Source organism: Vanacampus margaritifer, chromosome 2 (assembly GCF_051991255.1).
Source record: "Vanacampus margaritifer isolate UIUO_Vmar chromosome 2, RoL_Vmar_1.0, whole genome shotgun sequence".
Taxonomy (NCBI): domain Eukaryota; kingdom Metazoa; phylum Chordata; class Actinopteri; order Syngnathiformes; family Syngnathidae; genus Vanacampus; species Vanacampus margaritifer.
In genome coordinates, this window is record NC_135433.1 from 28515894 (window position 1) to 28540347 (window position 24454).

Sequence of the window (24454 nt, forward strand, 5' to 3'; positions counted from 1 at the left end):
CAGACCATGTCTGCTGCCTAATGGGTGGGCATTTTGTTGGCCCTGGATACGAACAAGCTCCAGGCATGGAAATACAACACATTATGTTCAGATCACTATTAGTGGTTGAAGCCCTTCTTCATTTTTTTTCTGTGTAGATTATAATTTGCTGGGCACTCAATTTTAATTCACATTAGCCCCACAAAGTGCACAATCCATGCACCATTGATTTATTGTGCAATATGAATAGCTTGCTATTCAGGCTTTTTGATGTTGTTGATGTTTCTCTGCCTTGAACTTTATTATCACATCTCCCTCTAGAGCTGAATGGGGGTCACTGTTTATCCAGAATGACTATAAACTAGGGGTGGCACGTCAAGAATTCGAACCTCGAAATCAAAGAGAGTATCAACGATCCTCCCGTCCCCGCTCTTCTTTGACATAGTGTTTATTTGGTCATGTGACCGCATGCTCCACCAATGCTGCATTCGAGGATGGTCGGAAGTCGGACTTATCCGAGTCGGCTTTTCCCAGTTTTGACCTGAAAGCGTTCGAGGCGAACGTAAACAACCAAAATGGTGGATAGTGATAAATTGTATTTTGTTTTGGTCCTCAACACTCATTTTGACCTCTAGCAAACTTGCCTTCTCGCAATTTTTTTTCAGGTATTGTTTTTATCTTATTTCATAAGCATACCATACAGTTCAGTTAAGTAGTTCACCGTATAATTTCATGCAGGGAGATAGCGGCATCCTGTCACGTACGTTGTATTACGTGAAGCTATGTTGAATATTTATGAATGAAGAAAGCTATCTAGTTTTATACTCGAGTAGCTTGTGTTTTACCATTCACGGTCTGTGTTTTGAAGAGGAATAAAATAAATTTTGACCTCTTTGCGTGTTCCAAAAATGAGGATAGGTTTGATGCAAGAAAAATACACCTTTTGCAAAAATGATTTAATAAAAACAGAGAGTCTCTGGACATACAACAGCTTCTGATTCTTCACTTAAAAGAACGTGGAATTTCAGAGCGTCAAATGTGTCCTTCTACGTGTACAATAGCTTCTTATAGTTAAAAAGACCTCCTCCTTTTCATTTGTAGACTAAACATACTCTCTGGTACTTTTCCGTGAGCAGATGGCGTAAACAAGGTCAGGTGGATGTTTTTGAGACAGAATGTGTTATATAGTTGAAGGATTTTCCCATAGCAAAATCTCACAAACAAGTTGAACCAAATTTACAGTGGCCGTGACTGATGAAGAAAGTAAAGTGTGTGTGTGTGTGTGTTATTTCAAAACTAATTCTGTTTTCATGACCGAGATGTGCGTGTACAAATAAAACAAGGAATTTTGGACCAATCAGTGTATACCAGCCAAAGGAGTATGTGTGTGTGTTTTTGAGACAAATTCTGGTTCAAGGGCTAAATGTGCTTTCGCACAAAACGCTGAGAAGGAACTTTTTTAGACTAAATAATATGACCCAGCTTAAGGCCAGACCATACGAGGTCGACATCATCTGCTCTGCTCAGGACACAAAATATGTCTTATAGGTTAATATGAAGAATGAAAATGTTCATAATGTGTAAGAATAGTTGATATATGAAATTAGGTATTAAAAATGTTATAATATCTTTCAGTTTCCATAATGGTCGCCATTATAGAGTGACGTCACATTGTAGTCCGCCCGGTACTTTTTTTCCCTCCCGAGTTTGCAAGTGGGATTTCCGAGTTCAAGGGGGCATTCTCGTACACACGTTCTGGTTTTGAAGTCGGAAAAGTCTGACTTCCGACTAAGATTGTCGGAAGTCAGTAATATCCAAGTTGGTTTTTCCCAGTTCCGACCTGAAAGCGTTCGAGGCAAAAGTAAACCAAATGGCGGATAGTGTTAAAGTGTTTTTTATTTTGGTCCTCAAAAAACTCATTTACACCTCCTCCAGCAAACTTACCTTCTTGCAGTTTTGCTTCATTTATTGTTTTTATCTTATTTCATAAGCATTTCATACAGTTCAGTAGTTCACCGTATAATGTCATGCAGGGAGATAGTGGCATACTGTCACGTACGTTGTGTTACGTCATGTTATGTTGAATATTTATGAATGAAGAAAGCGATTTAGTTTTATATTCGAGTACATTGTGTCTTACCATTCACGGTCTGTGTTTCCATAGTGGTCGCCATTGTAGAGTGACGTAACTTGTAATCAGTGAAGTCGGGGTCCTTTTTTGTGGAATTTGTGGAAAGTGGAATTTCCGAGGGAGCCTTTCCTTACACACTTTCTGGTTTGAACTCGGAAAAGTCCGACTTCCAACCATCATCAAATTCAGCATAAGAGCTGCATATCTGCGGGGGTGCGGAAATGGACGAGGGAAAGGATGTGTGTATGCTGTTTGAGCGACACATGATGCAGATGTATTTACAATTCGACAAAACATTGAAACAACATCCGCCTGGTGCTTAAAGTAAGTTATTTGTTATTTCTGTGGGGTTGGTACATTGTGTCAATGGCCAAAGTAGGCTTCGACAACTCTGTGTGTGTGAATGAAATAAGTGCATATGGCTTTAGTAAATGTATGTAGATAAAGCGCTATTAAAGTGCACTCCATTTAATATTTTTGATCAAATTGGATTTTTAATACTATGAAGTGTTTTTTCGGGAAAAGTACAATAAGCGAGAGAGTTTATTCGGGACTTGGTCATTGATGTGAACGAGAATCTCGAGTGCTGATGATAGCCCCGAGTCCAGGCACGAGTCGCCATTAGGGGTTTGAATTGCCTAGTACCTGGCGATTCGATTCGTATCACGATTCATAGGTCACGATTCAATTCGAAAGCGATTAATCCCGGTACAAATCTATAAATTGATTATTGCGATTTTTTTAAAACTCAAATTTAGAAAATACTAATCAGTAAAATTGTACACGTACACTGTAAGATCTGTATGAAAATGCATTTATCTGAAAATTCAGGTTGCAGTCTGTTTCATGTTTGAACAGCACTGAAATAACATATTAAGGCTTAATGTTCCATTAATATAACATTCATCTATGCTTAATGTGTAAATCCTAACCCTAAGTAAGACGTTTTGTAGAATATTCCCATAAAAAATTGATGTTTAAAAATCGATTCGGCCGCATATTGAATCGATTCGAGAATTGCGTGCTGTAATATCGCGATAAATTGCCGAATCGATTTTTTTCTAACACCCCTAGTCACCATGTTTATTTATATCTGCTCGAGTATTTCCAGTAGGTTGTGTGCCAGAGGCACGGACTTAGGGTGGATTCAGACATGCACTGTTTGGTCCTCTTTAAACGGATCAGAGTTTGTTTCCCACTCTGATCCGGACTTTTTGTGAAGGTCTGAATACACATAAACAAATCCTGGTGTGGACCAAACAAGCAGACCGAGACCCACTTTTTGACGTGGTCTCAGTCCTCTCCTAAACGCACTCGGTGCGGTTTGCTTCGCAGACTGAATACAAACCACGGATGATCTGCTCCAACTGAGGACGAGGCTGTTCCAAAATTAGAAACGCAGAACTTCCGTTGAATGAGCTGCTCTTGACACTTGCATCTAATAATGCCACAAATATGCAGAGCAGTAATGCAGCACGTCGTAATTTTCCTCTATTTCCGGGTTTTGTTATGCGTTCAGCCCTCATCATTTTTGTCCAATGGGAGCACAGATCGTCATGCTTGTCGATGTGATTACGCAATATACTGTAGTCCACTTGCAAAAAGTACAGTTTGAACCGTACCAAACGGAAAAAAATAAAGTCCGCTTTTGGTCCGGACCAAACAAGCGGACTAAAGGACTTTTCTGGTCTGAATACAACCTTATATACAAGTATACAGTAAGGGAGAGAACCTCTGGGTACCTCGATATGCGATACAAGGCTCACAATAACGATTATTTCACGATATGATGATACCGCGATTATCAATATATTGGTCAGGTAATAAATCCACTACGGTAAAACTACTCATGACATAAATTGATGTTTTTTCAATGAGAAAATAGTTTTTTTGTACCATCACTGAAACAAAATACTCAAACTGGTGTCTTCTTCACAGTGAGTACTTAAGTGTATTTTTTTTTAAACAATACAAATGTCTTCTTAATTAACGGAGACTACTTTCTGTGAACAAATTTGTGTCTTTCTTAAACGCCATTGTTATGCAACATATCATTCAGTTACATAGTGAATTGTTTAAATTTATAAATTGGTAAAAAAAATTCCAAACGATTAAAAGGAGAAATTGGTATAACCTCTAATCTGTGTCGAAAAACGTTGTAGTGAAGCACTCCAAAAATGCCTCCTCACAACACACACTGCATGGATTTGGCGTGCCTTTGCTGAGCTGAAAGCCCGATATTTTGTCCTGAAAAAGTCGTAACCACAACAGGCTGCTCATTTTCTGTGGCGTTGTCCATGTGCTGTGTTGTGCGTCTGCCCTCCGCTTGGTTGGCAGACATTCCACGGAGAGCCACTGAAACAGCAGGATCACCAAAGATTCTGGGGAAGTGGTTGTAAAGCGCTACCATTAAGTCCAATATTGTCCTGTTCTCAGCACAAGTTAGGCTCCCTCACCTCTCATTCCTCAATGATGGCCAAGGTGGCTTCGTAATAGAAGGGTGACTTTAGATATAGCCTGTGAGTCATTTAAGTATTTGTCTTTAGCCTGACCTCCATTTTCTTCCCCCAAGGAGTTATTTCATGAGTGTTCTGCCGAGTGACAAGGGAATTACTGTGGCGATAAGACACGTTCTGAGACCAAACTACACTTCTCTGTCATATTTAGCTCAAATGGAAAAACTAGTATTTTGAATTACAAGCATGGTTTGTATGGGTTGCACAGAGGTTTGTGTTTTGTTGTTGAAGTGAAAGCCAGGCTATCACCGGGTTTTATACAAGGGGCAGGATTTCCTCTTGACCGCTAAAACCCGCCACACCCCTGGGGCAACAGTGCCTCTTTCCAAAAGGGGCGTCACATACAAATGTACTCTTCCTCAGTCACAGTGTATGCTTGAAGTTTTTACATTTTATTTTATTGGCAGGCAGTAAGAGACAGTTGTGTTTTTTTTAGCTATGTTTTCTAATGTCCACGACTACTAAGGCATGGCTGCCCAGATGACAATTGAAGTATTGTATTTATTTATTTTTTATTTTTTTTTTTAATACCATTTTTAGCTTTAAAATTTTTGCTTGACTGTATTGCCGGATAATATGGGATGCCAGGTATTTGCATCTCTGGACACAGTGCAGCAGCAGCAGCAGCAGCAGCAGCAGCAGCCCGTTATTTGTCTACATTTGGTAATTACGTGTGACAGCTAACCCACTGATTGAAAGCACTAGCAGGCATCAAGTGTGCACTGCACTAATCTGCTTTTGCTTAGTCAGGTAGAAATTCCCCTTGAGGCGCAGCCTAATTGAATTCTAGAGTGGCTGCACCAGTGCCAGTGAAGCATGTTCCTGCTCTGACTGCTGACACTTTGCTGTGACGCCGCTCTTCCTCATTTCGCTACCCGGGGCCATACATTTGCCCCTCTGTCTGATCTGATATTGTACCCAGTACACTCGCATCAAGTTACAGTGTGCTTTGTGATGCTAGATGTGCAATAAGACGACAGAATGACTACAATTTTAAGGAGCTGCTGTTTATAGTAGATTTGGGAGAAACCATAACGTTTCAGTATTTAATTGGCAAAATTGGCGCATCAGAGCCCGCATTACTGCCTTCCAGACAGAAGTCAACGTAGCGCAACATTCCGTTCACATTGTCTAGCGTCTACTTTGAATAATACAGTGGTTTTAAATGGGATCCCCAATGTAGGCGTTTTCGTTTCTCCTCAGGCAGCTGGCAAAGGTGAAGTCTTTTCTTACAGTAGCACTCGGAAAATGTAATCCATGCCTTCATCACATCTCAGCAGGATTACTGCAATGCACTTGACTTTGGAGTCAGCCATCAAACATCTCCGGTTAAAAAATACTTCTACGCAGCCTATCTGCAATATGTAAGGGAGAGCACATAACTCCCATTCTGGCTTCCCTCCACTGGCTGCTTTTGAGTACATTTTAAGATTCTGCTCTTTCCTTCCAAATCTTGAAATGGCTTCACTGTCCATTTAGAAAACTAATTTTTGTGTAATGTTTGTTGTTTTTTTACTTTGTGACTGTCTTATTGTTTTTAAATTTTCTTATGTTTGATTTTTGTTCATGTACAAAACACAGCTTTAAAGAAAAAAAGTTGAGTGGAGACCCTTTTTCTGGCTTCCCGCTTGTCCCTTCATGCCTTTTGACACTATTTTAGGAACTGCCAAATTCGCCAGCTTCAACATCTCATTTGATATCGATGCCTTTCAGACGGGACAGCAACTTTGGACAAATTATCAAAGTGAAAGGAGCTTAAAATAGACCAACTCAGGCCTATCTAATTTGCTGCTTAAACAGGCTGCTGTACAAGCCTAAAAAGAAAGGAAAGAGTGCAAAACTTGGTCCGAGACCCCCCACAAAAAATGCACAACAACAAATTGAGTAAATAATTGGAGCAAGGTTGTCCATGTTGCAGATTTTGACGTCTGCATCACACTGGAGAAAGTGTCTTTAGTTGTTGACGGTAATGTAGTTGATTTCAGATGTCAACATAGTATGTTGTATGTATGTTCTAAACAGGAAATCAGTAGACTGGACTTCATTTTGACATTTTGGACTTCATTCTCATTTGGATAAAGTGTTTAAGAATCATTCAGTTTTTAGTACTTTTCTGCATGCTGTCCTTCTCTTTTCTTTGTTTAAAGGGATACTTGACTCATTTAGCAATTTTCAGCATTAAGAAGATATTTTAATTTGTTAACTTCACTTAACTTAATTTTTCACGTACAATCAATACCTTTAAAAACATTTTCAAAACGTTTTGCTGTTGATGGAAAATGAGCTCTTGGGCTCAGGTAACAACCAATCATGGCTCAGTTTGCTAACATCACATGACCAAATCCAGAGAACTGTTGAGCTGTGATTGGTCGTCACCTGAACCCTAGGACCTAATCATGCATTTTTTTAGGCCGATGCCGATACCGATTTCTGGCAGACAAAATTTATACCGATTAATTTGCCTATTTTTAAAAAAATATATATATAATGCATAAAATTACCCCCCATTCCTTTTCAATGGGTGTCACTAACGCACAAACTTTCGCTATTAAGATTCTCTGCTTTGAATGCCAAGTCCATAATATCATCTTATCAAAATAGTTCATGAAGTACACAAGGTTATTGTATAGATTTATGTGTCAACAATAAAAGCATTCTTAATTGTTTACAACTGCTGTAAAGCATTAAACTTTTCTTTTATATATTTTTGTCTTGTGTTATTTTCACAAGTCTTGGGACTTACTGGGCTAACCTGGGACCTCGGGGGATTGTATTTTGTGCCATGTCATGTGGAAAGACGGGAAAAAAAATCCTTGGATGCTCCCATCCTTGAATTTTGAGAAAAGAAAGTCTTTGAATCCTTGAAATATCAACTTTAAATATAACTTGAAAGGACAATGACAAAATAAAACAATAAAAAAGTGAAAGAAGAATAGAATAAACTGAAACAATAGCAACTGAAAAACAGTAAGAACAAAATAGTGTCTGTTCCTGATTGAAGAAGAAGAAAGTTGCGATAAAATAAAATAACTCGTTTTTCACACATTGGGAAGAATTTGTGCCTTCGCATAGTGTTATCCCACTTGTGGGTATGTGTTCCCACAATATTTGTGTGTGGATATTCGTCATTCGTCGTCTTTAGTCGATGCTAACTTCCTGTTAGCATTTGAATGGGATCCTCCCTTCGCTTTTAGCCTTAGCGCTAGGCTAGCAATGTTTTAAAAACAAAGGATGTTTTATATTTAAATATACAGTGGATGTAATTCTTAACGTCGTGTGTTTAGTTTTACAGTTAACTCCAACTGCGGTGTCATGAAACAGCTTAAAGGACGCTTAGGGACAACAGAATAACCAGAATAACATACGCTACACACTTGCTAGTTGCTAATGGTATGTGAGCAAAAATGGTGCATTCAGGGTACTTTCACAGCGTCGGAAGCTTTGGTTTTCTTCAATAACATTTTAAGGGGAAAATAATCGGCCATTTGGCCCAATTAGCCGATTGTTTTGGCCAATATTTGAAGGCCAATAATCGGCCGATTAATCGGTTGGGCCCTACTTGTGATGTCATTTTTAGTCTAGCGCAAGTGGCAAAATGTGTTTTAATTTCAAAGGTATCAATTGTACATGAAAAATAATGAAGTTATCAAATTAATTATAGACCAAATATTAACTTTTTATTGCTAAAAATGGCTACATGAGTCAAGTATCCCTTTAAATCAGGGGTGTCAAAGTCAATTATCACCGAGGGCCCGCCCCAAAAAATTGGCCACAAGCGGAGGGTGAAACTGGGTCAACATTTATTAAAACATATCATTATGATTGCACCTAACAAAAAACTGTATTTAAAGCTTTTCTCCTGCGTTCATATTCTTGTATTTGTCATCGTTAGACAATTGATGATGCCTTCTTAGATTATAATCTTTCATTACAGCCAAATTTTCTCCACACAGAAGACACACTGGTTTGCCTTTCACCTCCACGAACATGCTTCCCACATGCGTCTTGAAACCCCCTGTTCTCCACATCCACTTTCCGTTTAGCCATTTTGGTGAGGGGGGGGGCTGAAAACAAACGTCATCCACTCGAACTGCTCATGAATGGGTTGGACGCCACAGACTTCCGACTTCCGTAAATTCGAGCCGCTCTGTAGTGAAGTCGCGGCAACTGTTGCATTGTGGGTAATGTAGTTTTTTCCCCAAGGTGTCCATCTCTACAATTGAGAATGTATGAGCAAGTCAGGCTGTCTTGCACTGGTATAATTAGAGCCACCGTTGTGGAGAAGGACATCACCTTAACAGTCACAGAATCTGTGGCAAATTAAAGAAGCCTTTCCAAATCCTGCCTGGCCGGATCCGTGCTTTGTCTAATTGTCAGTGGGGCAGTCATACTTTGGTCTTCTCTCTCAGGTTCATGTCTTTATTTCAGACACAAATTCACAGAATTTGCTGCTGCATGTCTACAGTGTGACTCTGTTCAATTTGAACTTTTCTTGCTTATTTTCTCCCGGGGTATATACTCAGTCCAGAGATTTCTTATGTCAGGTTTTAGAGATAGACCGATATGTTTTTTTCAGATACCGATTATCAGTAGTCAAGGACGCCGATAACCGATATTTGGAGCCGATATTCATTTTCACTAAAATGGAAAATATTGGCATCAAAATTTGAAAATAATACAAACTCCAGCTCTTAATTTTTTGGGGGAATTTTTAAGCATATATTTATTGAACAGCTTTTAGGGTTCGTAAAATATTGCAGTCTTAGTCAATAGACATATTTGTTTTAAAAATCTAACAAAAAGTTCCGGGATCTCCCAGGGGTAGTGGCATGTTTTCAAAAGTTAAATAAAAACTTTTTCCACAGTAAATTGAGTATTCCCAAATTTCTAAATATCTAAAGTACAAATTGTTTTACTTATTTTAGTTTTAATTTCAAACAAAAACAGATGGTGCAGAGAGTTCCCAGGGTCAGCAGCATCTCTGAAAATCCCAAAAGTTTTTTTCTAATTAGTTCCCTGAAGTTAAAACCAAAAAAAAAAATTTATTTTTTTAAATCTATTGGCCATATAATTCTTCAAAATGGCCGATGCTGATGTTCGTCAAAATGCTGAATATCGGCGCCGATAATCAGCCCGGGCGATTATCGGTCTATCCCTAATAAGGTTTAGGGATGATATAATAATGTCCATGGATAGTTTGTTAAATACAATCACTGGGTGTCCATGATGTCATCTATATTTACTGCAAAATGAAGTTTGAATGTAAACAACTGCAGTTTTCTCAAAACCGATAGTATGTCATATGATGGGTAAGACACATAGTAATGGTTCAAGTTCCCTATCCCATTTCGTCTTTTCTCTTGCTTCTGGTTCGTTTGTCAATTTTTCCATAACAAAATCATCTTTAAGCCATTCATTTTCAATCATTATGTTGTAAGATAAATTTAAAACCATCTTGTGATCATAGTTTGTGGTATATTTATGGTGTAAACTATTGAGGTCAACAATTATATTTACTTCCCCCCCCCCATTATCAGTCACTACTGATTCCTGGATTTAATTGTATTTACACGGCAGCCTGCCCATCTGCAGTTGTGCTCATAAAAAAATCCTGGCCACTATTTGCGTAAATGTTGACAACTCAGGTGAGTTATATCTAAACGGAATTTCTCCTTCCAGGTGCCCTCACAGTTGGTCTTGTCCGGCAATGTCAAACCATCCACGGACGGGACCGGACTTGCATCCCTCCACGGTTGCCTCCTGAGTGGGTCACCACGCTTTTCTTCATAATCATGGGCATCATCTCCCTCACTGTCACCTGCGGACTCCTCGTGGCATCACACTGGCGCCGAGAGGCCACCAAGTACGCCCGCTGGATCGCCTTCACTGGCAGTAAGTGAGCTGCACAATGAGAGTTAATTTTAATTCACCAGACTCGCTGCCAGCATATTCTCCCCGAAGCTTTCCCCACTTTGCTCCATCTCACTGAATCCGCCATGACACATCCTTTACAAAACTGTCTAGGCTACTTAAATATATTCCCACACGGTATTTTTAGGCTTCTTGGACTTGATTGTGCTGTGCTTTTCTCAGTCTCCCACATAGAGGAGAATAGTCATATTTATTATATCTAACATGTGTGCTCCTTATATCTTAATCCAAACGGCAGCCTTTTTTCATTTCCTTGTAAACTACTGTGTACTTCTCCGTTTGTTTTGTTTGAACATAGCCACCCTTTGTTGTTTTCTCAACAGAATTGTATGAAATGATGTACTTCGCCATCTCATTCTTTGACAGGGCTGCATTCATAAGGCTGAGTGGGTGTTGAATGGTCGCTCAGCTCAGAAGATAGACAGCCACGAGTACGCTTATACAGACGATGCCACGGCAGAGCCTTGAATGCAGCCATTACATTGTTAGACTGCCGGATGCTTTTTATATTGCTGACATCTATGTTTGGCGATTTTGACAGGCGCAGACTCCTTCCCTTGTGATTTGCATGACATGAAAAGCTGATCGATCCTGTTTTTCCCCTAAAATTCCATCTAAAACAAGTCAAATCTATGTACAGTCATTTCTGGACTACAAGGCGCTACTTTTTTCTCTTGCATTTGACCCTGCGGCTAATACAAAGGTCCATCAGATCACAAGGGGGCGCACTATTAAAGGAAGCGCAAGAGCGTCAGGCAGAGCAAAACAAACCAAGTGAGCCCAAACACAGTAGGAGAGACAGAACGAGAGCGAGACAATTTGCGCCCTCATTATGGAAAAGAAAATAGCGGGAACCGGGTGCGGTAACATTAAAACACCCTTGGCTTACAGTTGGGTGCGGCTTATATGTGTAACAAACTCGAGTATTCGCCATATTTAGCTAACGCGGCTTATAGTCAGGTACGCCTTGTAGTCCAGAAATTACTGTATGTTCAGTGGCTACATTTGTAGCCTTGAGTAAATTCAAAAGCGTTCTTAGGTGTTTTTTCCTGACCGAGTACTTACTTTTGGGTCGTCACTCAATACTTGATAATGCAATTACTCCTAGCAATTGTGAAATTTTTTTTTTAATCGAGGCTTCAATGAAATATAAAATGAAAAGTCAACAATGTAATTTGCTGAAATGTAAAAAGACAAAAAAATAACAGTGTACCTCCTGAAAAGCAAATAGCAGGCTCCGTTATTTTCTGCAACTGCTTTTGCTAAATCCGGGACAATGTCTTGAACCTGTGCTCGGCGCAAGAAATTTCAAGACAAGGCGTTCTCGAGGTTGGCGGTCATTGGTCTTCCAACAGGATAAAAAAAAAATCAAACACAGAGCTACTAACAAACAAGAACAAAATATTGTACTATTTCAAAGTGTCTTGATAAAATCACACGATCTGTGAAAGAAGCTGAAATAATGTGTCGAAGGAACCCTTCAAACCAGAGAATTTTGGAGCACTTGGATGAGTAGTAAGGATTGACGTTTTTTTTTGTAGCCAACACTAATGTGATGAAAGTCAAGCCAAAGTCAATTGATCATGTCACTGATATTTTTCAACACAGAACTATTTTTTTCATTACTGATTGAAGACATTCCGAGGGGCCGGCATTAGTTAAATCTAATGATTAAAAATCCAACTCACCATTACGCTGCAGGAAAGCAGTTGTGGTAATTAGTGGGAGCCTGCATGTTTCTCTAAAACGAGCCTGCAGGTCTAATCTTGTGTTCCACAGAGAGCACTTTCGTCTCGCCCGTCTGCTGCTATCGTCCAAGTTCTTGTTAGCGCACAGTTGTTGTCTGCGCATTATGGGACATAACATTTTGTCGTCGCAAAGTTGACTAATTGGTTCAACCTCTCGTGTTTACCTTAAAGATCCCCAGTTAACATGGCTCCCATGTACTGTATTCAAGCAAGTCAGTCGGAGTATCAGAGCTTTTTTATGAATACAAGTACAGACGTACAGTATTGGCCTTAGTCTTTATCCATGGTTAAACAATTACACAGAGAAGAAAATGCAAGCTGTTGCCATGGTAATCGTGAGCAATTGCCTCCCTGCTGTGCTGCTAGTGGTCAAACAAGACACAAGGTGTATTAATAGAGTGCTATGGTTGTTTTCTCGCAGCGTTAATGCATGAAAATCATCAGTGGCTTAAATGAGAAAAACAGAACTGGTGCGGTATATTTCTGTGGGGGACACAAATTACAAAGTCAGTGTTGTTCAGTCAAGATTCTATTTTATGTTTGTGAGGGATGAGGAGGCAGATATGTTTTGTTTTGCCTTTCAAGGTTTCTGTGCTTGAGCTGTGATGATGAACAACACACCTTTTGGCCACTGAATATGAGAAGGAGAAAGAGGGAATTCAGAGGACAGATGAGAAGATTAAATTGACAGTCCTCACCCTTAGCACCAGCCATGTTACTTGGCACATGAGCAGACAAAACACTCACTGCAGATTAGGCTATAAGCAACCTAGCCTAAAGTAACATCATTTGGCAATTACTAATTACTGGAATTTGAGAGCTGAGCAAGAAAACACAAGACACTCCTTAACTTCTGCACGGGTACTCCAATTAAAGCAGCAGCAAGCGATCCATGTCAGTTTGATTCACCATCGTATGACTGAGAATAAATACGGCGCAATATTGGCACTTGTTTTCCTTGTATATTTGTTCCTTTCCCACTTTTTCAAGCACACAAAAAAACTTCATATCAGCAATAAATCCTTACCCAATGACAAAATAATGTTAATTAAATCCGAAACAGAAAAGTCATACATATAGAAAATAATATGACTTAATTCAAATTGTGGAACATCATTAAATCTTATTGACAACCAACTTCTTTTATCAGCCCAAAATCCTTGTCAAATAGGGCAAAGAAAGTTTCTTCATCATTTTGGCAGAAGGAACAGTTATTTATGTCAAACAGAAATCTTCTCTTTTGAAATTCTGCCACAGGATATATCTTGTTTATGATTTTAAAATGTGTTTGTTTGACTTTAGGCAACACACGTTTGAGATCGTGTATGCTTCTGACAGATAGAACGGATTTGAATGACGATGTGCGCCGTATGTTGCTGGATAGCTCATTGCCTGTGTCGAACGGCTATTTCTCATGCAACGATAATAAATTGTCTGTGTACATGGAGCAGCGGCCTTAAGGCTCTATAGCTAAATTGTTTTGTGGTTAAAAAGACTTGTTGTCCACTCGGGAGGAAGTTCCGATACAAAAGCGAGTGGTCCTGTACTTCCTTTACCTCCCACCAATGTTCCCGGGCGGGGTCAAATGACTACTGAAAATGTTGAAAAAAAAAAGTGTTTCCCTTACACTTTTTGGAAATACTTGGATTTCAACAAGTCTCAAAAAACACCTCAGTTTTGCAATATTTAATAAAAAAATATTTTATTTTTTTCTGTGTTTCCATTACCAGTTTGCTTTTGCACAACTTACATTTTGCGCAATTCTGAGGGTGTTGAAAACACACCAATGGTGATCAATTGGAATATCCCTTTTGAACCCACGATGCACGGTGAACGTCATTACGCAAATATGTCATTTCTGCTTTTAACATTTTACCGTCAATAAAAGACAGTAATTCATGTCACTCACCACACTAAAAAAGTTGGTTTCCTCCTTGTTACAAAAGTGCGGTGTGGTTCTTTCGTCATGTTTGTTTACCTCTGCTTGAGTATTTTCGGTGGCTTGCGCGCCTGAAGCACGGATGTATATATATATGTGTGTATATACTGCTTAATATACACAAACTGTCATTTTGTCTGCTGAGACAAGAAATAACATGAAAATGTTATTCAGGTTAGGCTCGTTGAACGAGTGGGACGATGCCGTGCATATAAGTAGTTTCTGTACTCAAACGATCAAGATTCTTTGCCAATAGAGCATGCGCAGAAGGCAAACCAATGCCTCCTTCAATCGAGGCATTCCGAATGCGTTTACATGAACAAGAATTCGGGTTACGAAATGGGTAACCCAAGGGTCATATTCAGGTTTTTAAAAATCCGAATAAAAGGATATTTGTGTTTTTGCATGCGTTTACATGGCCTTTCAAAACTCAAATACTGCCAATATTTGGGATTTGAAAGGGTTATTGTGTAACACTTTGTAGTGTCCTTTTAGCGGGAAAGGACCACTGAATTGAAATATTCAAACTGCATAACTTTTAACTTCGATGCAGTTGGCATTTAATCTTTTGCAACTGTTTGTTTTCAAACAATTGTTCAGGTTCAATTAACTTATGTGCAAAACAATTTGATTGAATCATTTAAGTACAGTTTTTTTTCTTCTACACTGTGTTCGTGTTCGAACTGTTAATGTTACAGTGGCTAGATCACTTTTTAGGATTGAACACTTAGGCCTATGCTACTGTATTTTACAGTACAGACGCTCCCCAACTTACGAACGAGTTACGTTCCGAGCGATCGTTCGTAAGGTGAATTTGTTCGTAAGTTGCTTCAGTGCTATATTTTGTATTATAATTTATGTTTAAAGAGAATACGTACAGTACTGTACTACGTATGTTAGAGAGAGAGAGCGAGAGACACACACAGTATGTACATGTACGTAATAAGATAAATAAAATGAAGTTTAACTTACTTTTGGAAGATGTACGCGATGCTTAAGGATTTGATGGAGGAGGAGGAAGAGGAGGATTTTATATCATGAGAGGTTCTTCGTCGTCGCTGGAATGGGCTTCAAAAGTTACTTCCTCCTCCGTAACTTCAATGTAGGAAGAAGTTGAGGGTCGCGGAGAAGAAGATGAGGGTTGATGAGTATCTTCCTTGGAGGATTTACTAGAAACTGGCCGAAAGAAGCGATCTAACTACGATTGCACAGTTTTCTTCTTTTTTCATCATAAATGATGCGGTAGCACTGTATGGCATCATTCAATTGATTTGCAACCTTTGTGCAACGTTCAATATTTGGGTCTTGCTGCTCGAAGAGTGCGATGGCTTTATCTATGAGCGACAGACGTTTCTTCTTCTTCCTCCTCCTCGACACGTTGCTGAGCCTCCAATGCTGGGTGAGCTCTCACAGCGCCAAGCGTTGGTATTAGCGGCGGAAAGAAGCACTACAGTACTCGGAAAAAGGTGCGCAATACAAAATCTAACTTACAGCATCTCTTTCCGAACATTTTTTGACATGCGCGCAGACATGTTCGTATGTACCGTTGTTCGTAACACGAATGTTCGTAAGTAGGGGAGCGTCTGTAATGTCTTTCACGATGGTAGTAGATGGAGAGACAAATATTTTTTTCATGTGTTACATGCCGTAAACCTTTTCAAAACCACTGGATTAAGTTAATCTGGTAGAAAGTCGATGACTTGGCATTTCACACAGGCCAAGCAGGTGATTAAGGGGGGCAGAAGGTGGCCCGTCTAGCTAGTGGCTTCGGGCCACTGGTGCTGAATTGAAAGCTTTGTGTGGCCCACACAGGCTATTTCAGTGCACAAGTTTCTCTTGGGTGGACCTGTTAATAATGAGGGGCACTAATATTCCTACCAATTTAACAGTAGATGCTTGCTTTGCATTGACAACTACAGTTTGTGGATCAAATCCATAAAAGTGTTTTCCCCAGAATTATGACTTTGACAAGACTTTTTACCATTTGCTCAGTACATCAGACCTTTACATTCTTCCCCAGTTTATTCATCAAGCACATATTTGTATGGCCGCTAATATTATCTCCTGGCCAAGCAAATGTGGGCCTATCAGCCAGATGTTGATCATTACAGCAACCTGTTAGCGGAATGTATTATGTCTTTCCAAAATAATGAATGTGGTTGACGAGGAGCATGTTGATCCAAAATAGCCACTCAACCAAATGGCCGACCCGTGTTGGTCAAACACAGTATGGATCAAATCATGTATTGCTTACAGCTGCAGCTATCAATCTACTGAGTGTCTCATCAATTAATCGAGTTGATTTCGCCATCCCCATGTTCCACACCGGGCGCGTTTGTGTCTTTAAAATATAGGGCAGGTGTCACCAACCTTTGTGAAAATGAGAGCTACTTTAGGTTACTGATTAATACGGAAGTCCTGAAATAACACATTTGCTCAAATTACTTTTCATGATGGTATTAATAATGAGGGATAGTATTAATAATGAATGCTATTCATTAATATGAAGACACTGACCATGTTAATGATATTTCAGTTAGAAAACAAATATAAACGTTATTTCTATACATTTCTGCTAGTGTATTCGCTCCCTTCTACATTTCAAGAGAATCACGTCACCTCACTGGTGAGTTGTTTTTAGAACTGGCCCACAGGCTATTCGTGTGGTCCTTGGGTGCTACTTTGTGCCCGTTGAGGCTGGGTTGAAAAAAATCTATTAATAGATATAGAATTGGGGGTTGGGGGAGTTGGCGTTTCCAGCAAATTCGACATGTTGAATCGGGCGTCGGGGCATTTGATCACTGTGATTAGCTGTTAGCTAGCGAATCAGCCCACGGGGAAGTGAGAAAGTGACGAACGTGGATTAACAGTACTGATGGAAAGCATGGACCTTTTTTTTTGTGTGCTCATTTTGCGCATCGTCACCCTGCTGTATCCTCTGCATTTGAGCGTATAATGTCGGTCTGGACAGAAGATCGTGAAGATGACTTTGTCTCTTTGGTTCAAGAGAGACCGGCATTGTATGATATTACCGTTAAAGGGTATGCCGACAAAGGTATGAAAGCCAAACTATGGAATTGCATGGGGACGCGACTGGATATTCCGGTTGCCTTTAGGAATATTGTCTACAGCCGCCGATGGTATGGAGGGAAATTACTTCTCGCGCATGTGCTAAAGGCACATAATAGTTGGGGTTGGTGCGCAGTGTATTTACGTCAATTTTCTACGTGACGTGCCGACGTCTGGCCCAACACCACAGGAAGTAGGTGTCGTCACATTTGGCCGACGTCAGATTGGTGTATCTAGGCCATGAGATCCACTTGGGAAGATCCTACCGTCCCACTGAGAACGCTGACATGTTTTTTCGGTGATATTGCTTTTGCTATTTTTATATCAGTCTTACCCGCTGTATCGCCCTCTTTTGATAGCTTAAAATGTGATGAGTCATTTTCATCTTTTAAGCTTCATGAGGACTTTAAAGCTGCTATTTAGCTATGAAATCGTTTCCTCAAAATGCACTCGTGAGTGGGGAGCACCTCCAGGAGTATTCACGATCTGACTGGAAATGAGCAGTGCATTGTCTCAACTACCGCAATGTGAGCATTCGACATTGCTCCGCTACGCTCGGCTTCACTCGGCTACCCGTTTTCAAGGTACGTTCGGTTTAGCTTGCTTTGCTTGGGTGTTCAAGCTACGAAAATGAGTTCAAACTCCGAGGCATTTTTTACTCAGATTTTTTGTTTGAAGTCTGATTTGTACGAATTCCGAAACGTTCAAACTCCGAGTTTCCACTGTATTGTATGTAAAAGGAATATTTCGGAAACTGCAGAAAATTTTAACTTTATACTTTTGTCAGTGATTCATCATAGCGTCCCATCGTCGAATGAAAACAAATGAGCATTATTTCAGCAGTGTACCGAACTACCCAGAAGTGTAAACATCAAGTGTACACTTTCAAACTGAATTGCATTTAAGGTCACAGAGGTTTAAATTATTTATGCAGATATCTAATCCAATCACATGACAGGGAGTGCAAGTGAAGAAGGCACACAGGAAGTCATAAGAAACATGTCGATAGCAGATGGGTACTTTACAAATAATGTGTTGTGACAGATGCGAGACAGCGGGAAGTCGATCAGTGTATGTCAACTATGAGCACTTTAAAACACTGCTGCCTTTTTCTAATATATATATTTTTTAATTGTCTAATTAATGTGTCAACTACATCATTTACTTTTTTCATTTACATACTTTTAAAAATGAATGCCATTTACTTCAATATTTACTTATATTATTAACTCATTCACTCCCTCCCAGCCATTTTCACTGAAGCAACCCCCTTCGCTCCCGGCTGTTTTACTGGATTTTGACTGATTTTGCAATGCCCACAGAATATTTTGTTATATTGCTATAAAAACATAGATCCTATCAAAAGATTAGTCTCTTCTTTCATCAGGAAAAAAAAGTATATGTCTATCTGTTAGCGTTTTGCAGCAATTAGCATTAGAATATAGCTAAGTTTCATTATTATTCACAAATTTGTTAAAAACAGTGAGGAAAGAGCTTTTTGCAACATGGCCCTGGTTGATCTCTTATACTCTGCTGCCACCTGCCGGCCGTTTTTGCAATAACTACCATTGCTTCTACCATTCTCTTCAGTTCAGAGGCTGCATCAAAGCCTTGTATATGTTCTAGCATAAAAACAAGCAAACGTATAAATGCGTCTTTGGGAGCATGGTAATATGTAAAATAGAATATATTTATATGTTTTTGGGAACAAATTAGTTAATTTACTGTACTTATTCTGCTGGCATTATTTCTTCCTTTTCTTTAGATAATATGAATTTGCATTGCGTTGTTTATTACATTTTTAGATTATTATTAAATGTACAAGAATTCACATTTTCCAAAGTGTCCCTTAGAAATGAATTCAACAGGACAGCTACAAAAAAATTTATTGTGACGGTTTATGTCGATTTCTTTTTGCCGACTCAGCAGTATTATTCTGCTTAATGCAACACTAGCATCTAAACAGAAATAGGACTTTTCTCCATAGCGGATCAAGGAAATTTAAATTATGCTAGACTGGTACCTGAACAAAAAAGTCCTGGTCCGATATTTTGGGAGCCTTTACTGAATCAATCTGCTTGGTAGGAACAAGGCTTGCGGCTTCATACAGTATTTCAGACAGACAAAATGGGGTGCTATCTGCTGTAGCTGTTCCTAATGAAGTGCACTTATTGATCTGTTTTCTGTCTTGGTCCTCCAGTGATCCTGTTCTGCATGGCGGCGCTCATCTTCCCCATAGGCTTCTACATAAACGAGGTAGGAGGCCAACCGTACAAGCTGCCCAACAACACGGTGGTGGGCTCCTCCTATGTGCTCTTCGTCCTCTCCATCTTCTTCACGATAGTCGGACTGCTGTTTGCCGGCAAAGTTTGCCTTCCGGGCTGAAGTCTGGACCGTGCCTGCTGCTGGACAAACAAAATGACTTGTCGGGATTTACAGGACACGCAGTGACAGAAAATCTAAGGACGACAAACTCTGGCCAAAATTTTCTGAGACCTGTTGGAAGTATTGAACTACAAAAAGATGACCGTGAATGCGTCAAGGTGGCGAAGAAGAGTGTGGGGGAGACTTGCCACTGTTTATTTCATACAGGGTGTCTCTGTGGTCCTACTGGGAAAGGTGCTGTTGTCATGGCAACTGCAGTGATAACGCCAGCGCGCAGTTTTTGAGGAACACTGAAGCCCTTGACGCTCCCCTCGCTCCCCCAGCCCGTTTGGGTCACGCCGGCCTGGCACACATCCGCACCGTCACTGATGTTCTCATGTTGCTACTTTTTGGGCCTTGTTGCTATTTTCAGTGTTCTTTTTTTTTTCATTATCGTTGTACATTTTTATTGTGTTCGCCTTTCCCCAGAAGTATTTTGAGTGTGAATGAGGAGGTGCTGGCTGTCGACCTGGGTTGCGACTCGCCCGTCACATCATGACCCCCCTACCACCACCACCCAAGAGGAAAGCACGTGGGTGGCGGAGGTGAGGGCACATACAGATGAAGAGAATGCCACCGACTGCAATAGTTTACATTCACTATCCCAATGGTTCTCAAACTTAAATGCAAATATATTGAACTTAAATTCCCTTTAAAGTGAAAAGAAATACAGTGGTGCTAGATGCGAGTGACTTGACTTACAAATTTGGCATAGGCGCCTTTTTTTCTCCTTTGGTTTGACTTGCAAGCGCAGAATTGAGATATGAACGCTACATGGTTGCAGTGTCTTAACTCACTTTTCAATAGGCAGCAGTTTGGCAGATAGTGAACTTTAAATTAAAAGAGCGAGAGAGAAGCTTCAAGCCCTTTATTGCCACCCCCAGTTTATGTTTGCTGTCAAATTAAGCGTAAAAGTATTTTTTCACTTTGTGATTTTGAAACTGCCTTAATAAAAGCCCTGCTAGGTTAATGCTAACATACAATGGAAAATGCCATTGAGATGCTAATGATTAACAAAGATAATGGCAGTTTTGAAAACTTTAAGCAATGACTGTTTGACCACCAGCTGTGAGCAACACACGTAGACAGACAATGTAACTACTATAACTATAAATATTCACAGGTATATATTCTTTATCCTCTATGAAAAAACTAATATTTCAGCATCTTAACGAGTCACTAACGGAGTTGTGAAACTATTATTCGTTTACTCTGCATGACTGTAAACTTACCCCCGGTCCTCAAGATGGGCAGCACAATTAATTGAATTGCAGAATTAACTCATAATGCAGAAACAGTTTCGTTCTTCACATTCTATTAAATTATTTTGTTACTCTATGTTTTAGTGCAATATTATAGAAATAGTACTATTTGCTTATTAAAAACACATCCCAAAAAATGTGTGTATTTTAGGAAGGCTGTAATGGATTAATGGCATTTTCAGTCAATAGTGAGACATGAGTGTTTTGAGTTACGAGCAAGGTCACATAACATACTCGTATGTTAGTTCTCAGTCTTTGGGGGCTTTTAAACAATTAGCTTCAAATGTGTGTGATGTGTTGAGAAACAATTTTCACTTTAAAAGGAATTAAAAAGCAAACATATTGAATTGAAAAGTGGAATAGAACAGAATTGCATGGACGAGTATTTGAATATAGACTGTGAATTGATATCCACCTCTTCTATTTGTTTGCGCTCTTGTGTTGTGCAAAGTGCAGCCACAAGGATGTGCAGATAAGTGTGCTGCTTCAGAGCTGTTGGAAGGGACTTGCGCTGCTAAATATAGCGCCCAGTATTGACTCCTTTAGACAAAAAAGCTGCAGTTGCATAAGGTGAGAAATTGACTTATGTGGATGTTGACAATCGGTGGTATTCTCCTTTAAGTTCGGCATAAGAAGCCAGCGAGCCGGGGGTGTCTTTTTGTCCTCTTTTGATATGACAACCAAAGCACAGGGGCTGCAGGTCGGGTCCATTCATGGGGCTGCGCCTCAGTGTGCTGCTCTTGAGCTTTGTGAATGGAACACACACACACTCACACACACTTGCATGCTACACAAAGAGGTGTTATCGAGTAGAAAGACACCTATTGCAAAGACACTCAGCCCAAAAGTGAGGTTATCAATTAGAGACAGAATACAAAATATGAATAGGAATTGTTTTGGCGAACAGGAGAAGGCAAAATCATCTGTAATACTACTTGGGAAGCTAAGTTTAAATAGCTTAAACGACTTTATGAGCTTTGGCGTTGCTGTTTTGCGTTTGGGACATGAAAGTGGGCCGAGCAGTTAACTTTTTAATGAACGTGTCTGAACAAAGGCATCATTTAACTTGAAGAAAGAAAAAAAAACAGTTACTGTCCAATTCTTCCCTATTTTCTAAAATTAGCCTGTTTTAAAGGGGCTGTCCTGTGTCACCCAGTGGGGCGAATGCAGGAGCACTGCTTTACCATGACGAACAGGGCGGAGCTAAGGGATTTTAGCGAGATGAGCTAAAATATAACAAAAAGACAGAATCCATGAAGACAATAAAAAATGACTATATACTTGTCAATTAGTGTGCCAGATCTGCATGTGGCGCATGCAACGGACATTACCAAACATATATAGACCCCCCCATCGCATCAATATATTGATTGACCTAACTTGTGCTACAGTTGTTCTTTGCCAACGCACTTAGTGGATGCAAATCTGTGCATTCATTTCACACCTAGAGGGTGGGCAGGCACTCAACATGAGGGGACATAATTCAGCATTACCTCTCACACGACTGAAAGTCTCTCATGCACACGACTTAGACACAAAATATCTCACACGTTATATTTTGTGGTCACAATAAAATGCTCTCACCAACACCACTCACACACAATGAAACACTCATAGCACATAATTGAAATTATTTAGAGCATCAGACTAAAATACGCTTTTATCATATACCGAAATGCTCTCATACTAAAATATGCGCTTCAGTAGTGCAATGAGAGAGTTGTGAATTATGAGCACATTTCCGTATAATGTGTGAAAGGATTTCAGTTGGGTGTGAATATGTCATATACAAGTAAAACACTGATACATACACACAGCTGTTATTCGCGCAACAGAATTATTATTTTTTTATTCTCTCACACTCAACTAAATTCCTTTCACACATCATACGGAAATATATTCATAGGATAAACTGAAATGTGCTATTTTACATTATGAGCATGTTATGAGAGGAAAGCATTTCAGTTTGTGAGTGAGGGGTTAATCAAGGTTTGAGAGGGTTTTAGTTGTGTATGTGGGTGAGAGCTAATTATGCCACAGATTCTCCCATCATACTAGAGATGCAACTATTTATATACTTGTACAATAGATTTCAAAGTATGTCCTCTTTGAGGTTGATTACACACCTGTTGACTAACAGGGGCCACTATTTGGCAAAATACGGTAACCTTTCGCAAATTTCACACCAAGCAGCCACGTCCAGCGTTGAGTTTGTTACTGTACACATTTCCATATAAAGTGGGAGCCATCTTCTGAGTAAGTGTGTGTGTGACAACAATCACAAAGCTCAATCACCAAGTCTTAAGACTATATAAGTTGAGTTGCGTTGTATTGGTTCCCCTCCTTACTTATGTAAGTTCTCTTTCTCTGTTGTTTCAGTATTGTGCCATGGCCTGTTTTTGTTTGATAATGATGTACAGACACAAAGGCAGGATTTTCTGTATTAGGAAGGACTGTGCATCCAACAGTATAGCTAACAGAAATAGTTGCACCACAAATGTGTAAAAAAAAAAAAATCTTCAAAAAAATAGAAAATAACTTCTTACCTCATTGTTTGTATTATTTTTCAAATGGTGGCAAAGTGTGCCCTCTTAATTTGTCTCTTGCCTTGATCGGATGTCTTCACATTAAAGCCTATGGTCATAGGAAATTATTTATCACTGAATAAAAAGAGGAAACTGGCTGTGTGACTGACTGGCAAACTGTGTGAGTCATTGGTCTTGCTGAGAGAAAGTTCAACATCTGTTTGAAGTGATTTCATGTGTCGCTTTTTCACAATCACGTCTCAAACTCGAAAGCCTGGTACACACTTACTGAAATTTAACATCTGAAAATGTGAGCACTTTCACTTACGAAAAATAAATAATTGGCAGTCTTATTTTGTCTTTGTTGTTTGTTTTAGTGTGTCCACACTGCTGAAAAATGCTAACGAACAATATTATTTTTCCACATCACAGGATAATTGGTCAAAATAATGTTGTAAAAACAACATTCGGACCTCTGCTAACTTTGATCGGAATTGTGTAAAAAACAAATTTAAAGCTCAAATTCAGCCTGATTTCTTAAGTGTGTGTACCGCGCTTAAAGTTGGACATCCCTGAGGAATTCAAAGATGCCGATTAAGTCACACAAAATCGCCCTTAACTTATTTTTACACTTGTACGACAGTTAAAATGTTCACTTGTCACTAAAGCATTGCCTGTGCAGTTAATAAAGGTGTCATGATGGTGACATTTTGAGCCTGGACTGTATTGTCTATTTCCAAAACATCCAAATGTAATCATGGTTTTAAAATCCGAAAACCAGCTTGCTTTTGAATTTGGAGCTTCCACTGTTGCCTCATATCTATTGGGGTTGAAATAGCCAAACCTTTTGAATTTAGTAAAACTGGAATTGGTTGATAAACATTATCCCGCCCCCCCAAAAAAGATAATATTTTTCCAGATTTTTCTCTG

General features: G+C 39.5%; 1 protein-coding gene across 5 annotated transcripts in view; it reads left to right on the plus strand.

The window, feature by feature from the left end:
- The window catches only part of mosmoa (modulator of smoothened a), a 38756-nt gene that overhangs the window by 6829 nt on the left and 7473 nt on the right, over window positions 1-24454 (plus strand). For 4 of the 5 annotated variants that reach the window (XR_013291046.1, XR_013291047.1, XR_013291048.1 and 1 more), the window contains exon 2: window positions 10306-10518. Coding sequence is in view for 1 of the 5 variants with exons in the window: in XM_077556398.1 (XP_077412524.1) it covers window positions 10306-10518; window positions 19514-19698 (398 nt within the window). In the remaining 4 variants the exon portion in view is untranslated. Of the gene's footprint in view, window positions 1-10305; window positions 10519-19513; window positions 23702-24454 lie in introns of those variants that run through there. The other variant, XM_077556398.1, reaches the window with a different exon arrangement.